The 25,973-nt window shown below is 45.2% G+C and overlaps 1 protein-coding gene across 2 annotated transcripts in view; it reads right to left on the reverse strand.

The window, feature by feature from the left end:
* Positions 1-222: 222 nt before the first annotated feature.
* Positions 223-25,973, reverse strand: part of AOAH (acyloxyacyl hydrolase) — a 160,167-nt gene continuing 134,416 nt past the window's right edge. For both annotated transcript variants that reach the window (XM_025985823.2, XM_072764737.1), the window contains 6 exons: positions 24,626-24,798; positions 17,976-18,034; positions 17,828-17,887; positions 16,442-16,538; positions 11,128-11,204; positions 223-1,616 (listed from right to left, as the gene is read on the reverse strand). In XM_025985823.2, the coding sequence (XP_025841608.2) occupies positions 1,488-1,616; positions 11,128-11,204; positions 16,442-16,538; positions 17,828-17,887; positions 17,976-18,034; positions 24,626-24,798 (595 nt within the window). In that variant the 3' untranslated portion in view covers positions 223-1,487. The remainder of the gene's footprint in view (positions 1,617-11,127; positions 11,205-16,441; positions 16,539-17,827; positions 17,888-17,975; positions 18,035-24,625; positions 24,799-25,973) is intronic.

A 25,973-nucleotide genomic window follows, 5' to 3' on the forward strand; every position in this document is an offset into this window, starting at 1 on the left:
TAAATAAAATAAAATCTTAAAAAAAAAAGTATCCTACAGCTCCTAGCATGGGAAGTGGTGGATCATGGAGAAGAAACAAGGTGTAAAAGGCACAAAGCAGAAGCTGGTCCATGACAATGGATGGTGTACAGTGAGTGGGAGATTTTGTTTGCACTGGTGCCCAGTCAAAGCGGAGGTATCTCCACATTGAGAATATATTCAATAACAAAGCATACACAGTTATGCACACATCATCATTTTAATTTTTTGTCTTTACTGAGACAAAGATTTAGGTGCAGGTGGTTTATTTGGGAAGCATCCCAGAAAGCAGGAATGAGGGAGCAAGGAGAGGGACACAGGGTAGAATGAAGCATCATCTAAGGCATTGTTGCCATGAACGAAGGGGCTGACTCTGCCCTGAGAAACACACTGAATGCCTCCCCAAAGGGACCATGAAAGGAAGAGGCTGGTGCATTTATTCACTGGCTCCTGGGACCCCTGGGGTGGAACTGCCCCACACCTCTGGGCTGTGTCAAGCAAGCTCCTGAGGGCAGAATGGAGGAGGATGTGCCCATGTGAAGTGGGATGCTGGCAGCATGACATGGGTCTGGGCGTACATCCCTGAATCCATGGCTGCGCCAGTGATGGGCAAGGGAGATGACACACCAATGAGAATGGCGTACAACAGAATTTGCCAGAATTCCTGGGCGTATTTGCACACAAAACATTAACAATACTTCAAATAGGGAGTATGTCTCTAATAGCTCTCACTCAAAAAAAATTTGATAGAGGTCTTCCCAATTTGACAATTCTAAAAGTTTACATGACTTTACCAACTTTATGCAGTTGAAAGAAATTCTTCCAAATTATCAATAAAAAGAGACACGTTTTGCTTTTCTGTCCTTTCTGTACACAATGATATCACCAAATCATTGTTATAGGAAAGGATGATGAGATTACGAAGCCAAAGGATGTAAGAAAACCTTTTAAAGAAAATGGTCATTTTTTTTTCTCAATCATCTGGATTTGGTGGGGTTTATGCTATTTGGCAACTTTTAAAAATTCGTAATTTGCTGCGATTTCTTTTCTCCTTCTAAATAAACATTCAGGTTTGTCCGTAATTCTGTATTTATAGTTTTGTGTTTTCTTGTGAGCATCCTCGGCAGCCGGCCAGCAGCCTCCCCAGGGGCAGCCCTGGTTGCTGGCCCTCTTAAAGCAACAGCAGCAGAGTGCTGTTGAACTCTACCTCTTCATCAGTCCTGGTGAACCAAGGCCCTGGGACCTTTAATTTGTTTTTAGAACAATTAGCTATTGCAGGGCACAGAAACTCTCTTGCTTGGAATGGCATCCAAAACACTTTAATGGAAGGTGATCTGAGGGACAAATGGAGGGAACTGCTCCCCGAAACACACAGAATCACGTTGTCATTCAGACAGACTCCAAGAGGAGAGAAAAGCACTTTGTTCTTGCCTCCCTGAGCTTTCCAGGAGTGCATATCCTGGAGGCACTCAGTGGCCTCCTTGATCTCCAAACACTTGTTCAATCTGAGGGTTGAATGGATTCTCCTTCCCCAGAACCTGGGGCCACTGGAGTTGCACCTTCTTCCAGAAGCGATCTGCCAACAGCAGCAAAGCCACCTGCAAGAGAGAACCCAAAGGAAGAGTAAAAGGGAAATTATAACAAAGTAAAGAATTTAGCAGCAGGATTTACTGTATTCTTTGTGTGGTGGGCAGACTCTAGCATGGTCCCTCATGACCATCCTAGACCATGTGTCTTTGTATAATCCTCTTCCCTTGATGTGGGTGGGACCTATCACTTGGTTCTAATCAATGGAATATGGGGAAGGTGCAAGGATGTTACTTCAGTGATTATGTAACATGGATGACTGCTTTGCTGGCCGTCTTGCTTTGGGAGACTCTCCTTGCGGGATTGATGAAGGACAAAGGGACAATGGGAAGCCTGTATGGCAAGGGGCTGACATCCAACAAGAAGCTGGATCCTTAGTCCTAGAACCACAAGGAGATGCTTTCTACCAACAACCTAAGTGAATTTGAAAGCAGTTCTTCCCCAGTTGAGTCTCTGGATGAGGATGTGACCCGGATAACATACCTGGATTTTCACCTTGTGAGACCCCAAGCAGAGGACCCAGTTAAACTGTGCCAGCACTCTGACCCACAGAAACTGTGAATTCTGTGTTGTTTAGAGCTGCTAACTCTGAGGTGATTTTTTGATTTAATAAGATAGCAAATGCACATTTTCATTTATCTGCAGATAGCTAATATCTCCTACAGGCCTAAGGCTTGGGTTTTGGAGATGAACAGAATGAGTCTTTCCCTCAAGGAACTCCTAGTCTAGGGAGGGAACCAGACATGCAAAATGACACCACCAAACCCACAGAGGGGTCTGTGGGAGACTGGAAGTGGAAGAGGTTCCAACTCTGCTGGATGGGGGGAAGCGACAGGTCTCCCCTAAAGAGAGTGATGGCTGAGCTGGATATTCAAGGGCGAATTCACTCAGATGGATGATGTGCGAAACAGTGCACCTGGCAAAGGACAGCTTGTGCAAAAGCACAGAGGTGTGGAAGAGGACGCATGGTGGGAGACCAAGGGTGCCTGGGAGATGAGGCTGCAGAGTCACCGGGTCTAAGGGCACCGTGAGCACGAGGAGTGTGGCTCGGGTGCCAGGATGAGCAGTCATTGGCTTCATGAGCAACAGGCCTGTCTCTGGCTTTCCCAGCTGGACGCCTAGTCTGGTTGCTTGGTTTTACAGCAAGGGTTTTACAACCCTTTCCTCATGATGTTAGCAGGATCCATTCTGGATTGTCTAACCCTCCAGCCTGTCATTAACAGGCCTTTGATGAGGACTCCTTCTCTGCAGATAATGCCCTCACTTAGCAAATGGGGCCTGGCCAGGCCTTGAGGCCCTAGCTGGCTTCATCTGCAAAGAGAAATATGATCGCCGAAGGCCTTCGTGGGGAACACACCATTCAGAGCAGGTGCCCAGGGGCACCCCCAGCTTTATTCAGAAACACATGGACCTTGTCTCCAAAGGGCAGGTCCCGTTCGCCATTCCAAGGCAGTGCCGTCAGCACCTGTGTGATGCTGGGCAGCCCCTTCTATTCCCTGAGCTGCAATTCTTCCGCTTGCAAAATGAGGCTCTAGAGTTAAATGATTTAAAGACCTTTCTGGAAAAAACAAAAAACAAAACACAAAACTGAACTTTCTGGGTCTAAATTGTGTGTTAGGTTTCAGCAGCTGTTAGAAAAAACTAGAACCGGTTTAGTTGCTACATTAAATATCCCCAGTATTTTAATATGGTCCTGAGCTGTCTGAGGTGGACCCTAAAATTCTACATATCCAACCATGTAATCTTGATCATCTTGATCATATCTCTGTGGTGTGTAACAGAAACATGCCACCCACACCACATACACACATACCCCATACGCACCCCCAAATACCATACACATCACATCACACCACACACACCATATCCACCCTCCCCCCATCAGACAGACAGACACACACACATGCCTACACCTATATCCCCTTCTCTGCTCCCCCCTCCGCACCCCCACCCCCAAGCTAGCTGTCAGGCCAGCAGGTTTCCAGGAAGGGGTTGCTCATCTCTCCCGCACTAAGTAATCAGTGTCTTCGAAGACAGAAGACTGGTCTCTTGGCTGTTTTTCCTGCTATTTCTCAACAAAGGAGGCTGCCGCCAGGTCTGTGGAAAATTACTGCTTCTTCTGTTGTGTTTTGTTTTGTTTTTTTCGCCTTTCCACCCTGGTATATCTAAGCTGTCTTCCTAACAATTATGTGAAACCAAGACATTTGTGGTTATTTATTTCCCAATCTAAATTAATAAAGGGGGAGATGGGGTGAGGATAAGAAGAGGAAAGTTAAAAGGAAAGAGCTCAGCTCTGAGCATGTGGTAACTATTCGGTTTGAAAGCAATTAGTTGGCTGTCAGTCTAATGGAGATGAAAATATTTAGGAGTGTGCACTGCTGAAACCCTGGATCTAAGGCGAGAGTGGAATGGTTATTAGTAAACTCGAGACTTGTGATAAAATGACGCACTACGCTCATTCACTCGTGTGGCAAACACTTACCGAGCATCTGCTGTGGGCTTCTCTTATAACCAACCTCCTGTCGTGACTCCCATGAAACACAGGGCAAGGCACAGCCACCCTTTACCCTCATTACTCTGAACTAGCTATTCCCTGAACGTGAATATTTTGTTGTGCTTCTCTAGTCATCGTCTACAGCCGAAAAGCAATATCTACTCATCTGAGAAAAATCTGAAAAGACAATTAGGCACAAAGAGAAAACAGAGCAAATGAAAGTCGTCTGTAATTATAATCGAGGTAGCCAACGTTCACGTCGGGCCCAGAGCCTTGCACGTGCGCGCACATATGCACACACACATGCGTACGCACACTGGGTCCTTCTGTAAATATCATTTTATATATACTCTGCTCTTTCTGAGATATAATTTACCCACAGCGGAATTAACTTCTTGTGATAAACAGCTTCGTGAGTGTTGACAAACGCATACAGTTGAGTAATCGCCCCCACAATCTGTAGTCCGCTTTTATTTACTTTGCTCTATATTGCAAACATCTTTCTGTGTCACTAAAGGTAGATCTAAATCATTGTTCTTATTCAGTGCACGGTATTGCATCAGATGGGCGCAAGCTAATTTATCTCACCGGGGGAGACTTTTGTCACACATCTCCCCAACATGTGTCCTCAGGACGGGGGAACCGAGACAGCTTCTTCCTGCCGGAGCACAAAGCCTCTGCGGCTTGGAAGGGGTTCCTGGGCTGTGCTGCTCACTAACCCCACCAAACACATGCATGGGGTGACGTCTGGTCCAGCAGAATGCTGGGGAATAGGGGGCTCTGGTTAAGTGAGACTTTCTGGTGAACTGAGGCCCTTAAGAATCTCTTCCTCTGGAGCTGACTCGGCTGCCTGTAAGCTCTGGCCGGGCCCCAGCTGCAGTGAGTCCAGGGAGCTGCCCGTGGGTGGTGTGCTCTTGTCCAGACACCACTGCCAGCTCCAGCAGGTGTGCTGCTTCCTCTGGCTAGGTCCACCCCTGAGGAGCACTGGTGGTGTTTTTGCAGGTGCTCCTGCAGCCCCGGAGCTTTTGTGGGAAATTGCCACCCATCTGGGTGCCTGCTGCTGCTGCTCAGAAGCCATCAAGGTGCCCACGGTGACGGTCACTGGTCCACTGTGAAGGCTCCTCTGTGAAATTCTCACAGAAGGCGCAACAAAGCGGGGTGACTCAACACCCTGTTGTCTTAATGAGCCTGGTCAAACAGGTCGTTCAGTTTTTATTGGCAGCCCCCAAGGCCCCCAGGATTGAGGCATGAGTCTGGGGAAAGGGGAACAAGAGGGTAGGAACCTGATACGGTTTTGGGTAACAGCCACCATATGGCTTTTAGACCGTCTCTCCCTTCCAATGATAGTTTTTAAATTGAGCCACGCTTCTTTGCTTAACCATATTTGGACTTATGCTGAGTTCCTCTCCAGGAGAGCGTCTGGTCCTCCAAGGAAATATACTCCTTTGGGTCCACCCCACAGATTCATGAGACACGCCTAGACACAGCAGAAGCCCAGCAGTGCTCACCGCTGGGCATAATCCAGGGTTCCTTCACATTCCTACTTCATAAACTAATTTTACGTGTTTTGTTACAAAAATAGAACCCATTAGTAAGACAACTATAAAATCAAACTCTAAATGGTAACTACCTTTCTATAATATTAAAAAAAAAATAAATGCAATCCAAAACAAGATTGCATAGGTTTCACCAAAAACTTATCCCTGATCCCTTTTAAGTTGAACCCTTGCTAAATTTAACTCTGGGGTTTTATGAGACCAAAGTTAAAAATACACTCTGAATTTATTTTTCCTGTAGGAAGAACATTTCTGGGCTATCTTGGTAAGATTGCTTTTAAACGCCTGCAGGGAAGCCCTTACCATAGGGAAGGCATGGCTCTGCTTCTTTGGGCTCTTAATCAGCCCAGAAATACAGTCTATCGGACCTGGTTACTTTTGGTCCCAATTAATTTTATTTTTATTCTTTGAGAGAGAGAGAAAGAGAGAGATTGAAAGAGTGCACACAAGCAAGCAGGTGGAGGGTCAGAGGAAGAGGGAGAGAGAGAATCTTGTGCGGGAGCTCAATCTCATAACCCCAAGGTCATGACCTGAGCCAAAACCAAGAGTCAGACACTCAACTGACTGAGCCACCCAGAGCCCTTGTCCCAATTAATTTTAAATTTGTAAACCAACAACATGACAACAGTGTAAGATGTATTTAAACATTTACATCTAGGGCAAAATGTAAATTTTCAGCCCTAGCCCCCCTGTGCTGACCCAGTGTGTCATTTCAGAACCACTGCTGCTAGTTGGCTTTATGTATAAAGCAAATTGAAGAGAAGTGGTCCCTGGTGCACGGGCAGGGCCAGCAGAAAGGGACTGTGTTTGAGGGTTTCCTGGCCCAGAAGGCCCTCCTCTCCACCCTCCCCCCTGCCAGCAACGCTTCCTTCTTTGAGGGACTCCACAAATCCACTCAGGACCCTGGGCTCCCAGGGGATTATACGTGGAGATAAACAAAGACCTAGAGGCTTATTAACATTTAATAACCAATTATATAGATAATAAATATTAAAATCTAATCTATATATCTTATGTCTGCCTCCAGCAACATACAGGTTCAGAGCTCAAGAGAAAGTAGGGGAGTGGCTGTCATGGAGAACTTATTGCTCGCAGGAAGAGTTTTAGGATGGTTTGAGTTGCTACTGGCATCCTGAGAGGAGAGGAGGTGGTCTTGCAGAGAGCTCTGCTGGGCAAAGCTGCTAAGGCAGGGGGCCTTAGGGATGTGTAGCTGGGTGGTCTAGGAGAAGCCAAGGGAACTGGACTTGATGCATGTCTGTGGCTCTTCCAACATTATCTGTTTACTATCGTCTGGTTTTAGGCCCAGAGATCTTTTAAAGTATCTCTTCAGAGGTTTAACTTTGCAGAGGTTTTAAAAAGTGAGTATTTGAATTAATAGAGCTGCAATGGCTCCTGCAGGCCACAGATCTGGGTCTTGGGTCTTTGCAATATCATTTCTTCTGTAAGTCAAACTTTCTTTCCATTTGGTCAGAAGTTTGGCTGTTTTCTCCCCCTCTCTACTATACCTGCTCTTTACTGGAGGCATCAAATGATCTCCTGGGTTTCCTCTCCAGTAGGTCCTTCCATGATGGGCAAAGGTCACAATTTGATCCCATTGGCCAAGCTCATTCCTGCAAATGTTTCCAGTTCTCAACCAGATTCTGATGATTTCCAAACCTGTGTCTCCAGGCCAGGCTCCTCTCCTGAGTCAGAAACCATCAGCTTGATCTAATGGTGATTTAGACAGTTCCATCTGGATATCATGTAGGCATCCCAAATCCAGAATGCCCAAACCTAGTCCTTCTTCTTCAGGGTTCCTTGACTTGGTATTTTTCACATCTATTCATCCAGATGCCCAATCCTATGAGTCATCTCCTTCCCACCCACCAAATCCCATCAACTGTCAAGTCCAGCATTATAACCTGCTTCTCTTCCTCATATTGAAGAAGAGGTGTTTTTTTTTTTTTTTTTTTTTTTTTTTTTTAAATTCTGGTTCTACATTTGGGGAATGAGATGGAAAGGTAAAGTGGTTGTCAGTTTATGTCAAGATTTTTTTCTAAGCCTGGTTACTTTCCATTAAAATATAAGCAAAGAGTTTACATAATAGAATTTGGTTAAAATTTAGAATGTATCAACCATAAATTTGAACTGTTCAGCACAACTCATGTTTCTACTTAATTAAACTTGTCTTCTTAAGAAAATTGGAGTGGTTGAATGAACACTTCTGCTGTTTCTCTTACAGGGAGAGGAAATAGGCCAATAAGATAAAGCCTGCTCCCTCCCTGATGGTAAAGGGCTAGTACCAGCTGTTTTTGCTCCGATGTACAGGAATTGGCAGGAGGGCACTTAAACATGGCCTGGCCTGAGTCTACTCCTTTAGTTGGTGTTATTATGTCCATCCTATTAGCATGAGGTCCTTAGACTAACCTTGCCCATCTGGCTCTTTTAAGATGGAAGAGATATGGACTCCTATAGCTCCCTATATTTTGTGCATCATTTGCTTGTGTGTGTTTCTGTGTGTGCATGTGCACATGTGTGGCCGTTTTAAGTTATTAGCTTTTAAAATAGTAGCATAAGGTTCCAAAAGGATCCATTAATGCTGCCCCTGCTATAGGGTGCATCATTTGGGGGGAAGTTTACAGGTACACCAAGAGGCTCCTCTTCAAGGCTTCAAGTCACAGGTCTATCTACAGATAGATGTGCTCACATCTGTAGCTTCCACTCAGATTCCTTCCTGAGCTCTTAGCTTATGTATTATCTGCTAAAAAGACACCTCCATTTTGGATGTCCTGCAGGCTCCTTTAATCCAACATGTGCCAAGCTCTTTCTCAAACCACCCCACCTTCTGTGTTCTTTACCTCAGTGCAAAAGAATCATCTATCCAATTTCCCAAGTCATAAAAGAAGTGTCATGCTTAGCATCTCTTTCTTTCACTCTCACGTGCCATAAATGGCCATGTTCTGTTGCTTCAACTGTGTGAATCTCTCCCATGTGGACCTTTCTCTTCCTCCCCACTCCCCTGAGCCATCCCCTCTCACCCACAGAGGCATCCTCCAGGCAGTCTCCCAGCCTCTCGAAGGACCCCACCACACCATTCTCCAGCTGCTACCACAAGTCTGCTTATTTTTCTTTCTGGCATAAGAACCTTTCATGGTTCCTCCTTTCCCACAGGAAAAAGGTCAAACCCCTTACAGACCTTATGTGATCTGGTCCCTGGATACTTCTCTTGATTCCTCTCTCTCAACCCCATAGTCATACTCTATGTCCCAGCCGTACTAGCAGCACTTTCATTTCCTCCAACGTGTCCCACTGGGGTGTTTCCTTTTGTTTGCCTTTATTTTTTTGCATTCAGGTCTTGGCCCAAGCAGTTTCCTCTGCTCATAACACTCTGCGTACCCCGTTTACCTAACCTGCACTTGACTAGCTCTTGGTCTTAGTTTTGAGGGAGCGCCTCTGAAAACTTTTCCAAACATCCCTCTTTCCAGTTCCATCCCATATAGTGCTCCCATAGCACCGTGCTCGCACAACTGGAGGCACCAACCACTTTATATTTAATTATGTGTGTACTTGTCGTTCTTTCCCTCTAGACTATAATCTCCTTACATGGCAAGGGCAGTTTCTTGTTCACTCTTGAATTCTCACTATGTTCAATATAGGGTAGGCACTCAATAAACATTTTTGGATGGCAAGTTGCAGTCCAGATTCTTCAGCTCAATGTACATGATAAGTAGGCAGGTTTTAAGCATGGCCATCCATTGCTGCTCACGTTGGATGTGGCCCACCATACTATCATCTGCTGCCAGCACGTGAACAAATCTCTCAGGGATAACATATGATTATGGCACACACTGATTTTCAGCATTCATTCATTCATTCATTCATTTTAAGAAGGCTTTATGCCCAATATGGAACTTGAACTTATGACCTTGAGATCAAAAGTCACATACTCTACTGACTACGCCTGCTGGGTACACTGCCACCCTGACCCCCCCGCCACACACCCCATTTTTCAGCTTTTGACCCTGTTCTCAATAATCAGTTTTAGGCAAAGCTGTTTGAGTGCAAGATAGAGCTCTAATTTGACAGGCTTTGAACCTAATATTATTTTAAGTGTCAGGGGCAGGATGGTCTTTTGATGGATCAGACAAGCATGTCCCAAAGGTTAAAACAAAGCTATTTTTGATCCTTTCCATTTTAGTTTGTTCCTAATTAACTCTTTCTCTGACCGTTTCTTCAGATCCACAATTCTCCCTAGGATCAGAAATGTAAAATCTGTGATATGTGGGAATGACAAGAACCTAATTATTGCCAGAAAGGAGGTCTCCATATTAAAAAGCATTCTAAGAGAAAGCCATCATTCTGTGGGGAGCAGACTCTAATATTTAACCAGCTTCTAACCAATAATTCTGTTGGATTAGATGATCCAAATGATATGCAAGAAAGTTAGATATTCTGAGGTGCATTACTTAGATTTTTTTTTTTAGTTGTTTAAAACAGGGAGATGGGCGTTTGATGCTCATTTTAAATTTACTCAGCATTTGTGGGACTCCACTGTTTATACGTCTGTCGATGGAGTGGCACTCTTTTGTTACTTTTGAGACAGTTCTTAGCCCTGCGGGTGGGTACTCAGAGAGCCTACAGCTCGAGGAGAGGTGGACTGCCATTCCATTCAGGCTTGGCCACCGAGACCAAGGCCGCTGGGAGAGCACGCCAGAAGTGCTTCTGTGGGTTACACCCTTGTCAAAGGTTAGACCAGAAAGACTATAGTTGCAAAGGATTGCCAGCTTTCAAGATTTGAAAAGTGGCAGAAGTACTCCCATACTTCTTCATTTGTTTTAAATGAAGAAACATCACAAGCAGGTCCAGTATGTATGACAGATAAAAGTGGAGCTTCCCTGGGTGAAGTTAGGATAATGGATAGGGTGAGGGTAGGAGGGGATGGAGCCCCACCCTCCACCCCTCTGTGATCAGTGAAGAGGCCAGAGTAGAGCTGCTTTCCAGAACTGTACCTTGGAATCCTAGATAAGAACCAGCTCTTACTGCAGGATATTGCTAAGGACACTGTTTTCCTCTCATCTAATGTACTTTCTGGAATGACCCAAAGAAGAAATTTCTCACAGGTCTCTCTTCCAGGAATCCTTGTGATATTTTTTAAATTTGATGTATTATTATTATTATTATTATTTTAATAAAAATACATCAGCCCCTAGAAAAACAGAGCTGATTTTGCAGGCTCTTGCGGGCAGTTTCTCAGGACTACCCTGCACACATTTTATCAACTATAGGCACTGAGTCAAGATGCCAGGTATCATTTCTATCTTACTTGCCTTTTACTCTGACTTTCAGCTTATTTTTATTAAAGCTTCTATCTTATACATGTGAGTACATCTTTCTGGAACAAAAGGGGATAAAAATAAACACATGGGTGCATAACGATATCTTAAAAATAACGCAGCAGATAGCCTTCAGCAACCGCTGTGTGGCTGTACTTACCTCATTGGGGTGGAATCCATCGACTGGTTCAATGAGCTGCCAAGGCTGCCCGCCTCTTTTCTGCCACTCCTCTGTGACTGCAGGGCACACACACAACCAGAGGTTAGAGACACGCTCCCGTGGGTGATGGTCAGCCTTTGAGAGCAAGGGCCACGTGGAAGAGGTCAGAGCTGCCCACTGCCTGCCAGGCCGATGCCTTCTCCCCAGTGGCTGCTCTGGGCTGTTATCTCCAGCCTGAGGCTTTCTGGATGGAAATGACCTTCCCATTGTATGGTCTCCTTCCTTCCTTCCTTCCTTCCTTCCTTCCTTCCTTCCTTCCTTCATTCTTTTCTTTCTTTCTTTCTTTTTCTTTCTTTCTTTCTTTCTTTCTTTCTTTCTTTCTTTCTTTCTTTCTTTCTTTCTTTCTTTCTTTTTTTTTAATTTTCTACCTAACTCAGGAGGAAGATGTATGAAGATGTTGGGTGAATGTGGTTTGTGCAGTGAGGAGGGCGGTGGGAAAAGGTGAGCTCTGAAATATTCAACACGGAGGGAAACTCATCTCATTTCTCAGTAGGAGAGTATTGCAAGAGGAGGAGGGAAAATCAAACATTTTGTTAACATCCCGTTTTCGTGGGCTGCCATTTCCAGATAGTGCCGGCATATGTCAAGCAGTCACCATTAAAAACCGTAAGGTTTGTCAGGAGGATAATTACATAAAATTATCTCAACATCACATTCAGAGTGAGTGTGGCTACAGAGGAAATATTATGAGCCCCAAAGTGATGCAAAGCAATGAGACTGCCCTTCAATAGGAGTAGGAGACCAAGAATGTCAGTTGCTCCAAGGCGATAGCACCGTTAACTCTATACTGTAATATTGTACAGTCAGGAGGACCCCCTCAAGGAGATTTCAAATCCCTGGAGAGCCTCCAGACAAAAATATTGGAGGCCTGCTGCCCTCACTTCCTTGGTGTCTAGAGAGCGGACCAGGCACAGCTGCAACTTTTGCAGTTCTTCACTCTTCACCCCATAAAGACCCAAGAGCAGGGATGTGTGCCCTCTCCGTTTCCCCCATCTTGCCCCCAGGGAAGGCATGGAAATTCTACTGGAGGCCTTGCCTGCACAAGTGAAGTTTGTCCACAGAGCTGACTCAGTGCTATGCTGCTTTGGTAATTAGCCCTAATATCACGGCAGGCCTCCCCTGCTTGCTACCCAACCCCTGTTCCCTGCAAATACTGCTGCCCTTCTCAGAGCTCAGGAAAGAGTTCCTGCTGGTGGTTGGAAGTCCTACACACAGGATCACCGATTCCTGTTGGCTTCTTCACCTGCAAAACGCCTGCCACTGAGCCGCTCCTTCATATTTTGCGTCTGGGTTTTATTGGGAGTCAGTGATAACGTATTCCTTCCTGCCAGGAAACATGTTTCTGCTGCTGCATGAGTCCCCACCCCTCCCCATTACAAGGGAGTCCAGTCTTTGGAAGAACGGGCTTATCATATGGAATAATCCAATAGGCATTAAAAGAAATGTCACAGGTTACCAAGGCTACAATCAGTCTATTCAGAGTGAAAAACATCATTTTCTCACATGGTTATTGTGTCTGCGAGGGTTACCAGTCATTGCTCATCTGGGGACATGGGTATTATAACACTTAAAGGGAGAATCAGAAACTCACAGGCAAGAGGTTAAGGTTTTATCTGTATTGTGACCAGTGCTAGACAGAGGGACCCTTTTCCATTTGTTGATCTTAGGGGGAAATTTTGCTTTCTTAGAATAAATGCAATACTGGTGGTCTCTGTTTCTTCACTATCTGATTTTATTTTATTTATTTTAAAGATTTTATTTATTTATTTGAGAGAGAGAGAGCATGAGAGGGGAGGAGGGCAGAGGAAGAGGCAGAAGCAGACTCTCCACTAAGCAGGGAGCCCCACATGGGACACAGGGAACCCAGGACCCTGGAATTACAACCCCAGCCAAAAGCAGATGCTTAACCAACTGAGTCATCCAGGTGCCCTCTGATTGATTTTAGAGGAGATGCAAGCAGGGGCAGCATGGTAAGCTGGTCTGTTTTCTTCCTACCTGGGACCACAATCAAAAATAGGTAAATGAATTCCTATTTGCTCAGAAGACCTGAATTTAAACGTCTTGAATGATCGTGAATGATCTCTTGGGATTTTGGCACATGATGTAGTTTCTGTATCTGTAAAGCCCAATGACCAGCTGCTCAGGGATGCGATAGAAGTCATTGCAGAAGAGTCATAAACACGGGGTAGCTCCTTGATGAGCAGCAACCCTAGCAGATATTTAAAACAAGAAATCTGACTTCTGGCCAGCACCATGAAGTGATTGGTTGTTTTACACACATACATGTGGGGAGGACTAAGAACCAAGTTTACTCCAATTGAGTTGTCTTGGAAACGGAGGGCAGCTGGTATATTTAAACTGTCGGTGTAAAAATGGCCTTGTCAGCCAAGTGGCATTTTCCTTCCTCTGTTTAGGAGGTGTGGGACAGACAAAGAGAAAGGACATCACCTGCTCCAGCTGGCATTTCCTGAAGGGAGGAAAAATTGCTGCCTCTGTTTAGCTCATAACCAGTTAGAGGATGAGTCAGCAAGAGACAAAAAGGAGTCTTTGGAGATGAGCAATAGCCTTTCACTGCGGGACTGACGCCGTCGGAGTGGAGAACAGCTAGGTCTCATGCCGACCCTCAAGGGACAGCGACCCTCAGCTGCAATTTGCTCCTGCACCGGGTGTGGAACTGTACATTTCATATGAAAATGGGAATATTTGTGATGCCGTAGTCAGCTCAAATACAGCACTGAAACGAGAGGGCAGATTTTCACGTGACCACCAAGGTGGCAGGTGTAATAGTGGCTGTACAGTTTTTGTGTCTGGTAACACAAGACCACATAGCTCATGAGATGCATTTCCACCACAGCTTCCTCTAGGGAGCTCAGAGTGGTCCAGGGGTGATGGTGATGGGAGGGGCGGTTGGACACTGGAAGAGAATCAACATTTATCCTTCTTCCATAATAAGCCCTAGAAGAACGTAGTAGGTGCTAACAGTTCTCACTACATTGCGGTGTTGTGTCAATCCTCACACAGCCCCCACGTCCCCCCACCCTCTCGGTTTAGTTATTGCTACCTTCCACAAAAGGGAAGAAAGAGTGATTATTTAGCTGCCCGAGGTTACGCAGTCAGTCTGTGTCTGAGCTGGGACAGGGGCACAGTTCTATGTGGTGGCCAATGTCCATGGGGGCAGATCCCAGCTCGCAGGTTCCCCTGCCTGCCCTCCAGGGCCTGAACGTCGTCCCTAGTGGAGTGCCCACCAACGACACATGGAGAAGGCAAGGAAGGCCCTCTACCAAACCTGGATCTTCAGATTTATTTCTAATAAATGTCTCTCAGGAAATTCCTTAAACTGTTGACGATTGTTGCCAAGTAAGGACAAATACGGAGGAGACTTCTCAGTAAGGTGACCCACTGCCACTTGATTTAGAATGTTCACTTGGTTTAACTTTTTTGCCTTTATACTGCATTTATTGTTGCTGTGAGGACAAGTAGGGGCCGATGAGCCTCTGCTTCAACCTGTTAGGTCACCAGCGGAAAGCAGGCTGTACTGCGTCAAGGGTAAAGCTTTTCTGCCTATAGTTTTCATGGAGATAAGGGCTGTTTTGTTTTTCTGACAGCTATATTCCCGGCACCTACACAGTACATAGTAGGACTCAGTAAAAATCAGATGACTAACTAAATTCTTAATCTTGGAGCTTTACAGAGCCCCACTTATTAAATTTTAATGTGCATATGGGTCATCTGTGGGTTATGCTAAAATGAGGATTCTCCCATTAGGAATGGAGCCCAGGGCTCTGCGTTTATAACCTGCCCCCAGCTGGTGTGGATGCTGCTCATCCAGAACCACACATCGAGTAGCAAGGCTGTGAGAGGACAGTCCTCTTTCCTGGGTACCGGCTATGTACCAGGCACGGCATTTAGGAGAATTACACACTTTTTCCATACAATCATGACAAAGATTTATTATGTAGATATGGTAACTCCACTTCCAGGTCTGGAAAGGAGAGTTTGGACATGTTCAGGGAATTGCCTACATTCCCAAAGACAATAAATGACCGAGCTAGAGATTACTTTGGAAAATGAAAAGTCCCATGTGAATGTTAGACATTATTATATTTTTAATAACTTTATCTATATTCAAGGTTGATGATCATCAAAGATCACTTGGTGGTGCATTTGTTTACCAGGAATTCATTAATGAGTCCTTAGCTCTGCATTTTAATGAGAGGTTATTTATCAAAATGTCTCTCTCCAGGAAAGAATTATGTATCACCTAGGCAGGAAATCTAGTTAAGGGAGATCAGTCCTGTTGAAAAGCTGCTCAGGATTGAAGTACGAGAGTGTGCAATGCAATACGTGTCAGCTAATGTAAAATTTGATAATTCATGATGGCCATCTGCTTCATCCCAGATGCTGGGGCTGGGGGTGTTGGTGGCAGGGAGAGAGAGATGATAAACTCTGGATGAGACCTCTTCCATCATTTGCATACACTGTAAAGCCTTCCATTAGCATCATCTCAGCTGGCAGTCCATCAACAGGAGGCTTTTCTCTTGTATAACAAGTGCTCAGCAATGAAAATGAGACTGGGAGGATTAAAGTCAATAAATGACAATTTTTCAGAGTCAAGATGTAAAGAATAAATCAGTAGCTCCAACAATCATGCCTATTTTCGTGTGGCCACTCATCAGTGACCCCCGTGTTTGGACACAATGCTAGGAAAGAAATAGTGATGTTCTTTCCGGAAAGCTGGGATCTGGGTTGTCCACCTTGCCACCGGCAAATCCAAGGCCCCTTCCTTAAAGACTCTGATAAGTTATATCATGTGTGGGGGTTGGGAATCTGCACGGCCATCGAGTCCCTAGGTAATTCAGTGTCCCTACGGGAAGCACTGCCTCATCATCCTTCATTCCTGCCACACTCATCTTTAGCATCTAAGCGGGGCATTGCTAGACTGGCAAGAATGAGCCAGGTCATTCCATGGATCTGCGGATCCCAGCCCAAAGCTGTCTCCATCTGGTCATTGGCTCTGTTGCTTCAGAGATTCTAAAATGATCTTGAAATGGGGTGATGGTAAGTTTCCTCCCTCCCTGAAAGGGTCTCACACTTTATCTTTTTTTCAATACTGAGAGCTGTTGGTGTCAACATGTGCAGGAGCCACCCTGGCCAAGCTACTGCACGTTGGCTTGTAAACCCTTTGCTAAGTCAGGCTCTAAACTGTAGTGGCTACTTTTGTCTTGCGTCAATAAGTTTTCCAGGCAAAACTTACCTTCCTGGAAGTCAAAATCCACGTAGAAAAGATCGAAGTTCGTAAATTTCTTGCTGGCTGCAATTTTTTTCAGTGTATGGGAGAGTTGTTTTGCTCTCTGAATATAAAGGAAATAGGGAGAATTCCATAAAATCCAGATGTTAGTGGGACAATTGGGGCAGCACAAAGAAATGGTTAGCCCTTGCCTCTCCCACCCCCCCACCACTTGAAGCCAGCAGCAGAGGGATGCTCTGCTCCTTCAGTTCTAGTCCTGCACAAATGGCTAAGGAACACACAGAACTGTTAACATTCAATAGGAATCAATCAATGAAAATTAAAGGAATAAGATATCACTTCTTTCCCATGGGATTGGCGAAGAGATGATGAATGACCATGATAATATGGAACATCGCCCTGGGAGAGGTGACTGAGAATGTCAATTTGTTTAGCCTTTCTGGAGAGTGATCTAGAAGTAGGGATCAAAGCCTTAAACGTGCCATACCCTTTGGCCCAATAATTTTTCTAAGAATTTGTTGGAAGGAAGTAGACACAGTTTAGGAAGAAATATATAGATATATACACACACAGGTTCATCAAAGTGCTATTTTTCACAGTGAAAAATTGGAAACTACCCCTATGGCCAAGACTAAGGAGTGAAATAAATCATGGCACATTCATACGCTCTATACTTTAAAGTGGTTACAAGATTATGCTGGGGAGGAATAACTTATTAACTTGTGAACATCAGAAGGCACCAAACAATATGTGTATTCTGATATTATGGAGGCAAAACCCCTGCAAATACCTATGAACCTATAGTATCTGAAAGACACATATACATACTGACTTTGGGTGGTGGGATTTGGGGTAATTTTTGTTATCATTCTTTATGCTCAGCTTTTTTATATCCCCAAGTTTTTTTTTTAATTGAAATATAGTCCTTTTGTAAAAAAAAAAAAAGATCAGCAAATCTTCTGCAAAGACATTATTCACCATCTGTGAAAGAAGTACATGAGCCTTGGATCCCCTCAGTGAAGAGAGGAGGGCTGCGGAGCACCTGGGCCACCTTGGGAGAATGCCAGTCATCCATGGGTCTAACCTTGCTCACACCTCTTTACCTCTAAAGTACGGCTCGGACCAGCTTTAAAAGGTGTGTATGTGTGTACACGTGTGTGTGCGTACAAGAGACGAAGGCACACACGGAGACAGACCCAGAGCGAGGCAGAAAGAGAGGGACAGGGCACCCCACATTCTCTTGGCTTCTCGAACACCCTGGCAGTTTGATGTTTTTATTCACCAGCTTGGAGGCCATCGCCCTGCCCAAATCCCATTCCCAGCAGAAATGCTGCAGTAAACACCAGGAAAGAATGATCAAAGATGGTATCAAAGGACCTGCTAGAGTCCTACCTCTGAAGTGAGAGTCCGGAGCGTCTTGTTGGAGGACATCCAGCCGTGGCAGGGGCTGACCTGAGAGTAAGAAAACACCGCTTTGATTACAGAGGAACAACGCCAGTGACAGGGAAGGCGGCCTTGGAACAAGTCAGCGTGGGCTCACCTGGAGACAGTTCAGGAAGGAGTAGAAATGCGCATAGGTCACGTCCTTATTTAGCTGGCCTGGAAGACAGAGAGGTGTGCTGTGTTGTACTTATTCAGACCTAGCAGCCAACTGGGGACGCTTGTGGGTGAGCCTGCCTCTCCTGCCAAAGGGTGGCGCTTCCAGGGACCTGCCCCCATTTCTCATGCAGCATTGCTCTTGAAGGATGCCTGAGTGTTCCTTCTTTCTGAGTGCCCTGGAAATCAGACCGAGCTGGGGAGGGGCCCTAGGGAGTTTACTCCCATCTCAAGCTCTTGCCCTAATCTGGACCCCAGGTAGAGGCTACAAAGGCACCATACAGGCTGGAGCACCACTAACAAAGGGCTTGCAGAGCAGTGGCTTTCTCAGGGCAGTGGTGTGAGATGCCAAGTTCCCATACGGTAGAGAGACCATTCAAGGTGGTAGGTGGCCAAAGCCTCCTTTTTGGCTTTACATAACACGAAGGGCTGCCAAATTATCCCATGCTGAGGACCTGCCAGGACAGTCTGGGCATCTGAAGTTCTGCCCATGAGCAGAACCGGCCATTTGGTAGACTGAAAGCCTCCAACATTGCTTGATGGAGAGGGACAGCACCTCATATCCCTTCACAGCCCAGTGCCTGTCTTATTTGAGCCCTAATTACTACATATGCTCTAATTTATATTTTGGTGCAGGTTAAAGAGGTGCGTAAGAATAAAGGTGGGGGCACCTGGCTGGCTCAGTTGGAAGAACACACAACTGTTGATTTCAGGGTTGTGAGTTCAAGCCCTACATTGGGTGTAGAAATTACTACAAAAATAAAACTTAAAAGAATAAAAGTGTTAAGTGCCATATGTGAGCTCATCCAGAGTCTTTCCAAACATCAGTTGTAGATACAGAATCTGTGGGGGTATTTCTTTTCTCTTCTCACACACCTCCCCTCTCCCCCCACCTCCCAGCCTATCCACCCCTGGAGGCCGTTCGACTTTCATGCTGTGGCTGAGACACAAAACCCAGGCCCTCCCAAATCTCAGGGGTGAATGACTGATGTCTTATCCATTAACACTTCTCTCACGCTTGAAAAAATAAAGGAAAATAATAGGACCTATCTCAGAGCGAAGAGAAAGATTGAAGGTGATAGAACACAGTCTTATTTTTCACTTATACCTCAGATCAGTTAGACTGAAAGATAGATTCAATTTTCTTGTCATAGAGGAAATATATATTCTCCTTCTGTGTGGGTGAGTGACTCCCAAGACTGGAAAGCCACAGGCTTATTATCGCCATTAAAGTCACAATGACACGCCAGGCTTCCTCTGTTCTCCAAAGGTGCCTGCATCTTCATATTTTGGATGAATCCCAAGTCACTTGCTTCTGGTTTTGCTCTCATTTTATGCTCAACATGGAGCCCTGAGCTCACATCTTTCTCCAAGATCCTGCTTTCCACCGCTGAGGCTTCTTTCCCTCTATTACGTATGCATGCCTCTGTGTGTGTGTGTGTGTGTGTGTGTGTGTGTGTGTGTGTGTGTTTGGTAATTTGCCTTGCTATATGTGTCCGCATCTGTCTCAGCCTAGCCAGCTGCAGTGACAAACACCTCCTACCTGCATTCCCCATCCTCCAGCCTCTGTGTCCCAAAGACTTCGCTCTTGCCCCCTTCTGGTACTGCCCCTGAACTGCAGCCTTCCCTCTGCCATCTTGGTTTTGTGTTGCTGTCGTTGTTGGACTGGAGCTTTGTAATAAACCTTAGGTAGTTTGACTGGAGCCCTGTAAAATGCTTGGCCCTGATTCCCCTCTCCCTGAGAACTGGGCTCTCTCTCTCTTTCCCTTGCCCAGTGGCTGAGGTCTTTTTAACCTGCAGGTGGTGGCACCTAAGGCCTGACCACAAGTAACACTCTTGCACCCTCCCTCTTCCCACCACCAAGGCTGGATGCTGTGCCATCCAGAGGGACCAGAGTTTGTCCTGCTACTGGATATTGGAGCCTTCCCTGCTGGCTCCTCTCTAGAGACTAAGTCTAGCCATAGCCTTATCCATCCTGGCTTACTCCTCTCTCCCTCCTGTCCTACTGCAGAGGTCCCAGCACACCTTAGGATGAGACCTCATCCATCCTGTCCATCCTACAGAGGACAAGGTGTGTCCTCCTTCTGGGCCTTCTCCCAGTCCCTGTCACTTTCCCTCCATCTTCTTGCTACTCTGGCATTAGCTCTAATTAGACAAGGTTGATATAAGAGAAATCCTTAGGTGAGTACATAGGTCTGTTGAATAGGGTAAGGGCATGCTAGCTGTAGTTGGGAGGGAACTGGCAAAGATGTAATGAGTTGGTTTCCCTTCTCTCTGGGAGTTCTGCTGTGGAAGGTAGGGTGATTCTGGGGCTGGCCATGTGGAAGGTCAGTTGGGAGTGCTTATGATGGGCTTAAGGTTCAAAGACAGAAGAGGGAAAATAGTTCTTATGCAATCTCCACTTATTGGTGCTGTCAGTTGACTATTCACTCTTTCTTTTTAGGTATTACTTTCAATAGTATTTCTGCATATCAAGGAGCCCTGGTATAAAGATTGATCCCACCTGCATGTTGTGCCTATAAAGAGGCAGTGTCTGCAACATCCTGGTCAGAAAGTGAATCTAGTAAAGAAAGCTGGTTAAAAATGCCCAGGAATGATCAGAGCTGAAGAACGATCTGTGTGTGTGCACGTGCATGTGCGTGCATGTGTGTGTGTGCATGCATAAGGGGTGGGAAGCTAGTGGGTGGCCCAGTGGATGCCATATGTCCCTCCAAAGACTAAGGGGCATGTTCTACAACAACTGGCTGTAGTAGCATAGCAGCAGCTCATGTCTCCATCATTATTAGTTCTTTAGGGCAGAGTCTTTGGCATTTACTTAATGCTAGGGCTATAAATGAAATTTTAGGTACCGTAAAAGCGTAGTACCAACAAAAATCTGCCACACCTCTTTGAAATACCATCCGAAAGTATAAAAACCACATGAATTCAGACAGGGAGTAAGCCAGTCATAAAACAGGAAGTATACTGCAAGGTATTTTAAAATATATTAGGTTTCAAGTTTAAGAGTAATCGGGGGAAAATGAAGTTGTTGTTGATGTTTCATGGCAGAGGCCTTTCAAGGAAGGGCTACTTGCAGACTTACTTGTAGCCAGAAATTCTGGACTTTCTGACTATAGTCTCACCCTTCAGCTAACTTCCAGAATGCCCATAGCTTATACCAGTGTCAGTGACACAAGCTGATTTCACTGTCGGGATCTATACGGTATTTTCCCCAGTGGAATTGTCTTTTCTGTCTCTTTTGAGGACAAAGACTCCATTTTAGTATCATCATTACCCCCAAAGCACATAATAGGTTTCTCAGACATATTTATGGGGAGATTGCCTTTCTCATAGGCAATGTGCCTGAGAGGACTCATCCCTGGTCAAGCTTGAAAAGATCTATGTAAGTAGAATCCTAATGTGGGAGACTTACTTTCTGGTGAGACTATATACATTCTTGCTAGGAATTTTAATTACTGGTAGAGATTATGGGGTGGTCACAGCCCTTGGGAGCCAGGCTTTGACTGGGTAGTGATTCAAACATGGCTAAGAGATGCCAGGAGGGATTTATTACCCTCTCCTCTTGGCAGGAGTGAGCTAGGAATCTATTCTTGCCCTGGGCCTCCATTACCTGCTGATGGGGTGCTGTGGATTTCAGCAGTCTGAGTTCCTACCTGTCCTACGGAGGCAGCAGAAAATGTAACACTGACCCAGGAGTACTGCTTGACTCCTTCTGCTTCCCGACTTCTTTCTTAATCCTAATGGGTGGCTCAAGTCATGTCTAGAGAGTATCATCACCATGCTTCTCAGGCTCAAAGACCAAAAAAAAAAAAAAAAAAAAAAAAAAAGGAAAACCCTGTTTATTTGCTTACACATCCCTTAGCACCGTGCCCTGCGAATCAGACCTGGTATTTGGCTATTGATTAAGATGAGACCTACCCTAACCTACGCAGAGCGGCCAAACCCCAAGACTGGCCTGGCATTAACCTGCTTTACTGCTGGCTCGTGTCTGGTGGGAGTAAGGGTCCAAAGATTGGATTTGAAGCCAGAGCTGTACTGAGCTGTATGTAGGACACGAGCCGTCTCTGCAAACCTCTCATCTTATGAGAGTTACGTGCCAGCCAAAGGAGAATTGGGGAATCTGGGTAAATCCCACCTACTTCCCCGGGCTGTCTAGGAAGGATACTGATGCTTCGTTGAGGAATTTATAATTTATTTCCCATGGCAACCAGGCAGCAGGGATAATTTAGGATATGAATAATAACTTAAAAACATTAAACAAATTTTAGATGGTTTCAACTTTCTTCCTAATTGGATTTCTTCCCCTCCCCCCAAACCAGGGTTGTTTATATAGAAGAAACTCATTCTACCTTTTCCTTCTACCTCTTTTGTGCTGTGTAATGCTAGTGCCTGATTAGTGGCCAGTAGAGGCCATTTGAGGTCAAGACAGAGCCCAAAGCAGGGTTTCTCAGCCTCGGCACTACCGATATTCTTAGCGGCGGGGCCGTCCTGTGCTGTCTGCAAGGTATTTAGGAGCATCCCTGGATTCTACACACCGCTTCTCCAGTTGTGATAATGAGTAGGGGTGGGATGAGAATCACTGGCCTAGAGGATCCACCAGAGTGATTGATGAGTCTCCCCAGTCACCTTCTTTCCCTCTCTTGCTTCCTTCCAGATTGTACGGTGCCATTATTACCTACTGTGGTTGAGTCAAGTGAATCATGTGGCATCTCTGAGGGAATTTATGGAGTCGTCTGACCAGAGGTCATGGAAAGAGAGTGGGATTTGGAGTCAGAAAACCCAAAGTCAAGACCCCATTAAAGTGATAGAGTAAATGGGAAATGCATCTTCCCCGATCTCAACTTCCCTTCTCCAAGCGTTCCTTGGTATAGGAGGAATCTAGGAATCTGACAGCATCTGTTGGGGGAACTGAAGTTTTCCATCCCCAATGGCTCAGAGAGACATTCTTGGCCCAACTGGTTGTCCTTTGTGTGTTCAAGGATGGAGTCAAGTTCTCTGGTGACCGTGTTACTATTTCTAAGGGTCACCGTCAAAGCTGCGGAAACAGGAGGAATATGCTTTCCTCATGGGAGGCTGGACGGTGTTTTGTTTGGATGATAATGATACTTGTGGTGCACTTGGTAACTAAGGAGGAAAGATGACTTCAGTCTTATTGGTGGGAAGCCTAGCCAATGGTATTTACTGTTGTCCTCCTGGTGAGGGGACCAGGGCCCTTCGAGAGCTGGTTAAAGGGAACCTGCTCTTTTCATGTGTGAGGTGGTGTGGAGCTTCCTGAGGGATGTTGGGTGGGTTGGGGGGTTGGCTTGAGCAGGGACTACGGGGGGGAAGAGAAGAGGAGATTGGAGAAGTATAGAGAAGTTATTAATGCAAGGAAAAGCACTCCACCTCCATCACTTAAGGTGGGCACTGAGGAAGGAATTACAGGTTTTTTTCCCTTTGAATTGCTGGTCGGACTCATTAGAAACTGCTTGGAGCTCCGGAACACCCTAGCAGGGTGTTGTTCTAGGCACTGCATAACCTAGGCTAAGGAGGAGGTCAGGCTAAGGAGGAGGCTATGGCAATACCAGGGAAGGGGCCAGGGAGGGTGTTGTTGATATGGAGCTGAGGGGAGGGTACCCAGGCCTCGCATTGCAGATGCCTGTCAGAGAGGGCTGAGGCCCGCACTCTATCCCTCTTCCCTGCTTAATTTTTCTAGTCACACCTAACATCCTCTGACATAGTCCTACTGGAATACAAGCCTATGATGGCAGGGGTGTTTCATTATTGCGTTCACTGATGGTTATGCAGTGCCTAGAACAATACCTGGCACATAATGCATATTTTTTGAAAGGACCAGTCTCCCTCCCAAACACACACACGCACACACACACACACACACACACACACATACACTCACACACACAGAGCCCTACTACACCCAGATTACATATACGATAAGCTATGCAACATTTGGCAAACCACTTGCCTCTCCCAGTCTTAGGCTTCTCATCTAAAAAATGGAATTAATGAAAACATCATTAATTGGATTAACAGAATTGTTTTAAGGATCAGCATGGCAGCCCTCTGTGATGTGAATTACTATTACTATTACTTTTACAATGTGCATAAAGCATCTGGAATGCTAGAGATGCTATTGTAAGTTTCTGGAGATCTTTCAAGCATTTCAGAGCCAAGGGCGCCAACAGAGAGTAGAAGCAGGAAGCAAGCCTGTTGGAGGATGTGTCCTGTAGAAGAATTCTGGCCACCAGGGGGCACTCACCATTGAGGTTTGGAGAAATCCCCTTTGACTTGAGCTTCATCTGCTCCTTCTAGATACTACTTTTCTTTAAAGGAGTTTCCTGATTTGAACTCTTACTCTTCAATTTGTCCTAATTCGACATTAAAAATTTCTGCCCTTTCTGACTTTGGATCTGGTTCTAACCATCTTTGGATACTGACCATTTAGATCCATACCTCAGGGCTCTTACCTTCACCAGTTCTAACCTATGCACTGTGGCGGCATTTTGGGTGTATTTCTATATGGTTTGAACTACATATACTTGAACTATGTATAACTGACATTGTTAAAGAGTAAAAGTATCTTCAAACTAATACCGAGAGGATAATATCTGTCGTGCAAATTATCCCAGAGAAACCTTCCATCTGGTAAGCCGTATAAAATAACGTGGCTGCCATTGGGCAGGTGGGAATTTAGATACTTCAGAGTCTGCATGATACTGGAGTATAATTTCTCCGGAGTGGTCATTTCTGGGACTGGGTCAACTTTCCTGTTGGTGAAAGAAACAGAAAATATCTTAGTAGATGGGATAAATGCATATACATACACGATCCCCTGCCCCATATACACAGTCAAGACCCAAAGTCAAGACCCCATTAAAGTGATAGAGTAAATGGGAAATGCATCTCCCCCGATCTCAACTCTATCAGTTGTGAGCGGAAGTGATGCGTGTCATGTTTGGTGATATGAGAGCTTCTAGAATGCTCTTTGCCATGAATCTGGGCAAGGTTCTATATAGGAGTTGCTTCACTAATATGAGAGCTGGAATAGAGGCCTGGCGATCACCATGGGCGCCATACAGTCGCAGGTGATCCCTGGGCCACAAGGTAGGATGAATAGATGTTTGCTGCTTTATGCTACCAAGAGTTGAGGCTGTTCCTGCAGTATGACCTTACCTACCCTGACCACTAGCCTGATATACACAGTGTACCTAGCCTGATACACTCAGATGAAAGAATCAAAGGAATCTGGTATTATGTATTATTTGTTTGATACTTTGAGATCTGTAACTTTGTCTCTAAAAGTTTCACATACATCACAGTTAGGAAAATACAACTTTCCTGAGAAATAAAATCATATTATGCATCCATATTTCATCCCTCCTTTCTACATTGAATTTGAATTTACCCACTTTAAGGAATACATCAAGTTTGAGTTAAGATACTAACCTGCATTAACCTAGGAAGAGATTGTAGAATTCTCTAAGATTTCCATCTACCCTTTAAACTGCCTTTTGTTAACCTAAATGGAATAAGAAGTTGGGTCCTATTTTGGGTCCTTAAAATTCCAAATTTACATAATGATCCTATAGTGGGTTGAATAGTTCCCCTTGAATGTGACCTCATTTGGAAATAAGGGTTTTGCAAATGTAAAGATGAGGGCATATTTGCATTAGAGACAGCCCTAAATCCAAAAACAAGTGTCCTTACAAGAAGAGGAGGTGTTATTACACAGACACACAAGCAGAAAGGAAAGCCATGTGAAGCTGGAAGCAGAGACTGGAATATGTTTCCACAAACCAAGGAATTCTGAGGATTGCCAAGAGCGCTTCCTACCTCCCCAGAAGCATAAAAGACAAGAAAGCGTTTTCCCCTAGACCCCTCAGAAAAAGCATAGCCCTGCTGACACTTTGATTTTGGACTTCGAGCCTCCAGAACTGAGAGT

This window comes from Vulpes vulpes, chromosome 7 (genome assembly GCF_048418805.1).
Source record: "Vulpes vulpes isolate BD-2025 chromosome 7, VulVul3, whole genome shotgun sequence".
Classification (NCBI taxonomy): Eukaryota; Metazoa; Chordata; class Mammalia; order Carnivora; family Canidae; genus Vulpes; species Vulpes vulpes.